This window comes from Astatotilapia calliptera, chromosome 7 (assembly GCF_900246225.1).
Source record: "Astatotilapia calliptera chromosome 7, fAstCal1.2, whole genome shotgun sequence".
Lineage (NCBI taxonomy): Eukaryota > Metazoa > Chordata > Actinopteri > Cichliformes > Cichlidae > Astatotilapia > Astatotilapia calliptera.
In genome coordinates, this window is record NC_039308.1 from 45,153,723 (window position 1) to 45,163,060 (window position 9,338).

A 9,338-nucleotide genomic window follows, 5' to 3' on the forward strand; every position below is an offset into this window, starting at 1 on the left:
GCCGGCAATAAGTCGAACTTGTTCCCGGTGGGTGAAGCACTCTACCAGAGCTGCCCTTTGTGACCCATTCTGTTCATAATTTTTATATACAGAATTTCTAGGCGTAGCCAAGTGATGGAAGGCTGTGGTGATGTGGTTCTGTTGGCTTCATCAGGTGATGGCTTCCAGCTTGCACCGGAACGGTTTGCAGCCGAGTGTGAAGCAGTGGGAATGAGGATCGGCACCTTCAAATCTGAAAAGGGTGGAGTAGATTAAGTCTGGTACGTCCTGCACGAGTGACAGGAGAAGGGAACGGGAGATTGACAGACGGATTGGTGCTGCACCTGCAGTGATGTAGACATTGTACTGGTCCACTGTGGTGAAGAGAGAGGTGAATGTAAAAGCGAAGCTCTCAATTTACCGGTCGATCTACGTTCCTACCCTCACCTGTGGTCATGAGGTGTGGATAGTGATCGAATGAACAAGATTGCGGATACAAGCGGTGGCAATGGGGTTCCTACGAAGGGGGGCTGGCCTCTCCCTTAAAGATGGGGTGAGAAGTTCAGCCATCCGGGAGGGGCTCAGAGTAGAGCCGCTGTTCCTTCACATAGAAAGGAGGTGGTTTGGGCATCTGATAAGTATGCCTTCTGGACGGTTTCCAGGCATGTCCCACCAGGAGGAGGCCCCGGGGCACACCCAGGACATGCTGGAGAGATCATATCTTTCAGCTGGCCTGGGAATACCTTGGTGTCCCTCCTGATAAGCTGGAGGTGGCTGGGGAGAGGGAGGTCTGGCCTTCTCTGCTTAGGCTGCTGCCCCCGCGAGCTGGCCCTGGATAAGCCGAAGAAAATGGATGGGGACAAAAAATGGTAAAAAAAAAAATCTGGCAACTGCCAGTGCTACCCCTCAGCCTCCTACTAGACTACTTTGCCTTGTTCTCAAGTTACTGCATTCACTGATTCTCTGACTTTGAGGTCGAGGTCACTGAGGTTCAAATGCATAGAATATTTTTATTTGTTGCACCCGTGGTATCAATTTGAAGCTCCTACATCACTTTATTCTTAGGTTATCATATTCATAAGATTTTTATAAAACTTGACCTTTGACCTTGACCTTGAGGTCGAAGTCACTGAGATTCTAACTTATCTGATTTTTTTGTAGTTACACCTGTGGTGTCAATTTGAAGCTCCTACACTGCCTCGTTCTTGAATTATTGAGAACACCTAACTCACAAACTAAGGTGTCCAAGCTGCCCCATCATTGCTTTTACGGAGGTAAAGACACAGTGAAGCCAAGGATTATTGAGAATTCACATTGCAATACCTTTAATACCTACAGCATGTTCCAATAGCTGTAATAAACTATTGCTAACAGTACCGAATGCTCTACTGACGTCTAGCAGGACAAGCACAGAAACGGGTCCACTGTCAGAGGCCATAAGAAGATCATTTGTAACCTCCACTAACATTGTTTCTGTAAATAATCAGTTAGCTGTTTTACAACCCATCTTTCAAGAATTTTGCATTTTTCACGAGTCAGTTGTGACAGCTAGGATTTGCACCAGGAACTTTATTGCTCTGAGACAACAGTGCTAATCACTTCACCACCACAGTGTAATGATTCAGATATTCCTGTTTCAAGGCACTCTCTGACATCTGTATAACCTTTGTTCCTTATGTGTGCCATGTGTGATCACTCCTATGCTGTTTTACTATGGCTATTCAAAGACCAGCATGAATCTGTTTTTGCAGTAAGTCACTGCAAGTCACAAATCTTTGGCTTTTTATAAGATTTTACTAGTTATAAATATAGCTATTATTAACCTGTGGCCATTAAAGTGCTCCAAATAATTGGCTTACCAAATGGCTCGGGTAAATACGTTAGTGGGTTACCTAGGCAACCGGAAACTGCTAGACCAACCGCCAGCTTCATCCTCCACTTAGAAAAATATTTTTCCTCTGTTGGTTTGCGAGTGTTACTGGTGCTTTTAACACAACACCGGGATGGGTCAGCAGATCTCAGGTCAGGGAGTTATGAACCAGCTCCGTCAGAAGCTGGAGAAATGTTTAGAATTGCTTCGTGACAGTCGCTACTTAACTTACGAGGAGTTCCTGGGAAGACTGGCTGAACTTAATGACATGTAAGTGACAGGTCGTTAAAGACAGCTTTAGAGAACAGCAAGCGGCTTTTCTTTAACATAAAACAGTTTTGTGCAGAATGAACAGGCCGACAAACTTAACCTAGTTCAAAAGTGTACCTTTGGGCTGATTTTACGTAGACTTTTCAATTTGAGAGCTAGCGTCAGTGCTTTTATGATATCTGGGATTTAACCTTCCTTATTTTCTAGCATTACATACATTTCTGCTAGTTTACTAGCTAGGTTTTTTTTTTTTAGCTCACAAGCTCCTGGAGCTTGAAAGCTGCAAGGCATGATAGTGCAGCTGAAGGTCAAATAAACACGAAGTGAATAGCACCGAGCAGTGTTGTTAAGTATTAGTAATGAAAATACATTTTTGAAATTCAGCATGATGAAAAATAAATGTAAAAATTCTGTTATGAATATTGTGGCACTGCTTTGTCATTTGGCTGAATGGTTTATGGAGAAAAACATAACTTCTCCCCTCTCTCATTCTTCTCTGTCAGTACTGCTGAACAGCAGAATGACCTGTTGTTTGAAGTGCAGCCAGGATCTGATGCTACAGCCTTGTGGAAGGTGGCTGTCAGGGTTGTGTGTACCAAGGTGAGACCAAAGAGCCTTCCCCACATGCCAACAGAGGCATCTGCCCACACATTTATGACAGAGAGGGACAGATGTGAGTGAAACCATACTCCTGTAAAAGGGGAAAGGTAATTCTGCCCCTAGAGAAATAGAGAAATACATCCTGTAATAGATTGCTGATAGCAGCTATCAACTGGTAGCTTGGATTAAAAAACCGTGCTGGGCTTGAGAAGCCTGTCATCGGTGGGTTATAGCCAACTATTTTGGCACAGTGTAAGATTGAAACTGCATGCACTACCAGTCATTAAGTCACATGATTGCCTTTTCTTCCTCACAGATCAGTAAGGAGAATGGCATGGTGGAAGCATCGCAGATCATGAACCTGTATCAGTTCATCAAGCTGTATCATGACATCGCCAGCCAGAGTCTTCAGGTGCCGTCTGCAAAGAGCCCCTCTACTGAGCTCCTGGCTGACTCCTGCCAGGCCAGCAGGTCAGGCAGTCATGACATAAAGCATACATTTTATAGCACATTCAGCAATTATAAGTACTTTTATAACTTTATTTAATAGTGACAATGAACAGGAAATAGGGGGAAAGAGAGCATGGGAACAACATACACCAAAGGTCATTGCAGCCAAATCAAAGTGGGACCTCACTACTTGGGCATGTTGGTGGTCTAAAAACTCAGCTGTAGGGTTACCATTTTAAAAAGCTATTTAAAAGGTTTCAGCTAAAGCTTTTCTGGACAATTTAACCACAGGTTGGTCGTTGTTTTGTTTGGAACAAAAAAGGACTCCTTTAAAGACTAAAGGTTTTGGTGCCTCAGGAAGAGCATGTGTGATCCCCAGCTCCCACAGATTCTTATGCAAATGCATTCAGTCCCTTTGAATACACCCACTTGATCTTATATTTGCCAGCTGAGCAGTAATGATAATGTTGGAACGTACATGCCATTAAAACCATTACACTTGTGCTTATATCAAATGTTGTGTTTCCGGCCCGAATCTCCAAGCAGCCTAACAATGCAGTTAATGCAGTTTTTCCTGCTCACCACAGGTGTCAGTGCTGTAAGACTACAGAAATATTTCTTTTAATGCTCCACAATCTGCATGAATTATATAATTTCTTTGCAGCAGAGTGATTTCTCATCCAGAGGCAAGGCTAGGGGGCTGATTGATGGGTCGTGTTAAAACTTTTGGACATTTTTAGAACACAGAGGGATATTATTTTCTCAATTCCTTGATTGCAAACCTTCAGGATTTATCAGACATATTTCTACTAAAAAAGGTAGAAAAGCTAATTTAAGTTGCCTTCCTCTGTAGATAAATAATAAAACAGTTTATGTTTTCTCTGTATACAAGCAGCAATTGATGATGAAAATTTGTTACTGAAAAATCTAAACTTCCTGTTATTCACACACACCGTAATTATTCCACATCCTCTTCTGTTTCTGTAGGAGTGGTCAGAGCCTAAGCGACCTAGCATGTCATCTGCATGTGACTGCTGACAGCGAATCGTGGGTAATATCTGATCTTCAGAGACTACTTCCCTAATGTGACTAATGAGGGAAGCCACCCATACATGCTTTAAAATGTCGAATACTTAGCTAAGTACATAGGAAATGGAGATACACCCACATAAGAAGACTTTTTCCTCCTAAAGAGCAAGATAGAAAAGAATCCAGCAGGTTTCTTCTCTTTATATTCTTTGTGACTGCCTCTGAAAATGAAAATCTCCTCTTTTAAGTCCTAAAAATCCCAGGATGCTTTTTGAAACCAGCTTTGTGATATGTTGTTTGAAGTGAAAAATAAATCTGTATTTGTATATTATAATAAATTGTAACATTCACGGATCCAAGGAGCTTTATTTGTCATTCGCATCACATGTTAACATGAGGTGGAACGAAATTATGTACACACGGTCCGGAGTGAAAAGAAACAAAAATAATGAAGAAACAGAAATTTTTTCTTAAAGTTAGAATAAATAGTTGGGGTTTTTTTGTTTTGTTTTTTTAACAAAAGAAATGACAAGTAATAAGACAATACAATAAATAATACTATAAATAGAGTGCAACAACCTGAGTACCAGTATGGAGTATGGGTAAGGAGTGTAGGTATAAATATAGGTGTAAATAAATATTTTAGCAGCAAAGGGCATAATGACCAGCATTGATAAAGTGACATAAAACATTAGAATCGACCCGTTCTCCGGGAGCGTGAGTAGCCGCTGCTCTACTGTGCGCTGCCATGTTGACATCAACATTTTAATGGAACCCAGAATAACCAAATGTTGCTTAAAGTACTACTAAGAGGTGGTTGGGATTAACTAGGCACTTTATAAAACAACATTGACATTGCCTTCCTTCGATATGAATGAGAGAGACACAGTTGCACTTTCTTGTAAAGTTTGATAAGTATGACTCTCATTCATATAATTGAAATCATCACTTTGATATTTTGGTGTCTTGTTTGCTGTCCAGGGAAAGTCAGATATCTGTAGGACAGCAGTTAGATTATCCTCATACAAAGACTGGAAACAAGGAGAAAAGGCCAGCTATAGCCAGTGTTATTGAATCTTCTTTGAATATGTTATATTTAATTATATCTAATTTGTTTAATATGACTGATTCATGGCTAAGTTGCTTCATGAAGTCATTACAGGACTGTTTTCAACTTTTGGACAGCATCAGGCTCTTTTCATTCTGTTTGTAGTCTCTGTGCTAAATTTGGGAACTGACTCTGGCCTTGCAGTGAACATACAGACAGTAAATTGGTACTGATCAAATCTTAAACCTCTGAGCAAATAAGCATCATTTCCCAAAATGTCCTATTCTTCCTTCATGTGCAAATCCAAGACACCAAACATACTTGTCGTATTTGCCAGGGCTTCTGGACAAGCAGTAAAGTGAAAATTTATGTTCCATCTATAAAGCTGTTTGGATGTCTGTGCAATGTATCCCTGCATGTTTGTACCCCACATGACATGGACCATGAGCTGTGTTATGTGAATCTGTACTAAAATCCTGTTCTGGTGCAGTTCAGGACACAGGACTGAATAGGCTCATGTGATTTTAAGGACTTGGCTCGTTGTGGTGCCCTAACTGTTGTAAATCACCTTGCCTGTCAGCTGTGCTGATTTCTCTAAAAGTATTTACATTTATTTGTTAAGATGATTTTAATCTGACTGTTGTAGAAATCTTTTCCATCCATCCAAGTTGATATCATATATAATTTACAGTTAAGTTATGAGTTAAAATTGTTTTGTTTAAGTGGATTTAAAGTGTTGATTTTATTAAATGTAAATATGCAGTAGCCTTAATCTTTATTATTTATTAAATCCTTAATTAAAGTTGTATTTAAAGAAATTGGTTATCTAGGTCTTTGTTGTGTGAATTTCAGCTTTTACATTTGATCACATATACAGGGTGGGCCATTTATATGGATACACCATAATAACATGGGAATGGTTGGTGATATTAAAGTCCTGTTTGTGGCACATTAGTATATGTGAGGGGGCAAACTCCTCAAGATGGGTGGTGACCATGGTGGCCATTTAGAAGTCGGCCATCTTGGATACAACTTTTGTTTTTTCAATAGATTTTGTTCAATGATGAGGCAAACTTTTATGTGAATGGTGAAGTTAACAAACAAAACCACCGCTATTGGTCTAACACTAACCCACATTGGATGGATCCCTCCAAGACTGTTGGAACAACAAAAGTGATGGTTTGGTGTGGTATATGGGGTACAACGATAGTGGGTCCATTCTTCATCAATGGAAACCTCAAGGCCACTGGATATTTGAAATTGCTACATGATGATGTGTTTCCCTCTTTATGCACTGAAGCTGGCACGTTCCCTGAGTTTTTCCAGCAAGATGGTGCACCACCACATTATGGGTGCCAGGTCCAAGCATTCCTAGATGAACAGTTTTCTGGAAAGTGGATTGGTCGTCGTGGGCCAGTTGAATGGCCCCCAAGGTCTCCTGGTCTGACCCCCTTAGACTTTTATCTTTGGGGTCATCTGAAGGCAATTGTCTATGGTGTGAAGAGACGAGATGTGCAGCACCTGAAACTACGGATACTGGATGCCTGTGCTGGCATTTCTCCTGCGGTGTTGCTATCAGTGTGTGAAGAGTGGGAGAAGAGGGTTGCATTGACAATTCAACACAATGGGCAGCACATTGAACACATTTTATAAGTGGTCAGAAACAGAGGTGTGGACTCGAGTCACATGACTTGGACTCGAGTCAGACTCGAGTCATTAATTTTATGACTTTAGACTTGACTTGAAAAAATGTTCTGAGACTTGTGACTTGACTTGGACTTTTACACCAATGACTTGGGACTTGAATTGGACTTGAACCGGTTTACTTGAAAAGACTTGATATTTTACCCCAAATATAAAATTTAACATGCATATTATATAGAGATTGAAAATGTGACGTCATTCACGGGTAGAACCGCAAAGGATTCTGGGAACTCGTGGCAAGAGGTACTAGCGCACACAGACTTTCAATTAAAATCAGTTATACAGCGATAAAAAGAAACACAAAAATGGCAAGAAGCTCTTGTATTATTAACTGCAATAGCCGGTCGCATGACAGCCACGGGAAGCCGACGGGTAAAGAGATCGGTTGTTATCGGATTACGTCGTTGAAGAGAAATTGTTCGAGCCATGTTTCCGAAGTAACAAAGACGCGACAGATGGCCTGGATTGCAGCCATTCAAAGACCAAATATAACGTCCTAGAACACTCCAGCTCACAGGTTAGTCTGCTCCAAGCATTTCCACACAGGTCAGTCTGCTGTTGTAGTTAATGCGTCATTTTTCTTAACATAATTGGTGATATAGGTTACAAGCAAGTCTGGCGCTGAACAGAAATTGTCGCGCTATGCTCCTTTATTTATTGTGCATAAATAGTGAATTGTCCTGACACAATATTGCGTTTCGCTTCTGTTATTATGGTACACTGACAAAAACACATACTTTTATTCACAGGATAAAACGGGTTTTTTTGTATCACTAATTGCCCAGTACGATTACAGCATACAATATTATTGTCACTGCTACATTTCTGTGATGCTACCAGAAATTATTTCCACTACTAATTAATTATCGTTGAGCTCAAAGGTCCTATTAATAAACGGTTAAGGAATGTATATTTATGACGACGATTTGTGAGACTGGTAAACTTATGATACGTATGATGGTCTTTCGTTCTACACGGTGCGTTTCAAGGTCCTGCACCCATCCGTCGGTAAACTGTACCTGGGCTTGTTGCAGTGACCTGAAGTTACTAAACTTCATGAGTGTATGCACTCACTCCAAGAACCGTATAATTATAAATATGCATATAAATATGCTACGATGAGATAGCTGACTTCATCTAACTAGCAAATGTTTTCCAGGCTACGTTGGTGATACAGTTTTTTTTAATATGTATGATATTTTTGTCATGCGATTTTAAAGCCGGTCCTACAACCGCATCCAAGAATAACATGCAGCTTATCTCAGAACTGTCGGTGAAAATTATTCTTGGAGCTAGGTTTAATTGAGCTGCATTTTAAAGAGGTGCAATTTCACAATTTGTGTATATTTTCTAAGTTCACTATTTTGTCATGTGTTGAGAAAAACACAGATTTTAAAATTACATGGTCTAATATTTACATTTAGCATATAACTGCAACATGCTTTTTTTCGGTTTTTTGAATGACTCGAAAGGACTTGAAATTCAAAGTTTCAGACTTGTGCCTTGACTCGGACTTTTACACCAGTGACTTGAGACTCGACTCTGACTTGCCTGACATTGCTTGAGACTTGACTTGAGACTTGAGGATAAAGACTTGAGGCTTACTTGAGACTTGCAAAACAATGACTTGGTCCCACCTCTGGTCAGAAACTTGCAAATAACTCATGACAGAATAAAGTTACGTTGAAACCAAGCACCCCATTGTTTTTCCTGTTACATTACCAATAAGTTTGATGTGTCACATGGCCCTCTTCCTATTGAAAAAAACAAAAGTTGTATCCAAGATGGCCGACTTCTAAATGGCCACCATGGTCACCACCCATCTTGAGGAGTTTGCCCCCTCACATATACTAATGTCCCACACACAGGACTTCAATATCACCAACCATTCCCATGTTATTACGGTGTATCCATATAAATGGCCCACCCTGTATTTTAACTTATTATAAGTATTTTTTATGTAGGAGACAACAGTTTTGGAATTTTCTTTAATATTATTTCAGTTCAACTATACTAAAGTTAGAATTTTATGTGACCGAAGGTAAAACTTTTGGGTAGTTGTTTTTTCTTTTTTTCCACTGCTGTCACGTTTTGACACCTCAGTTCTCTGGGTTTTCCTGCAAAGTAACAAAGAGATTCATAAAATGTTATCTGGCAATTTAATCCATTCATTCAACTTGAGATTTTACAGGCTCAAAAGATGTGCCGCTCTTTCAACAAGTTCTTCAGAAAATGGCATCTGATCTTGTGGTTACATGACTGTGTGGTCAGGTCAGCAAGTGTTCCAAAAAACTTTACATTTTAAAACTTAAAGAGCATACCTGCATCTGAATCTACATACACCAGTTTCATATTTTTAAACATGCCCTAAAACATAAACTGCTGTGT

General features: G+C 40.1%; 1 protein-coding gene across 1 annotated transcript; it reads left to right on the plus strand.

The window, feature by feature from the left end:
• The first annotated feature begins 1,849 nt into the window (after positions 1–1,849).
• Positions 1,850–4,552, plus strand: LOC113026359 (RING finger protein 141-like). The gene is made up of 4 exons (XM_026175055.1): positions 1,850–2,119; positions 2,623–2,719; positions 3,036–3,190; positions 4,157–4,552. The coding sequence occupies exons 1-4, from the start codon at positions 1,983–1,985 to the stop codon at positions 4,251–4,253; spliced, it is 486 nt and encodes a 161-aa protein (XP_026030840.1). The 5' UTR covers positions 1,850–1,982; the 3' UTR covers positions 4,254–4,552.
• The last annotated feature ends 4,786 nt before the right edge of the window (positions 4,553–9,338 follow it).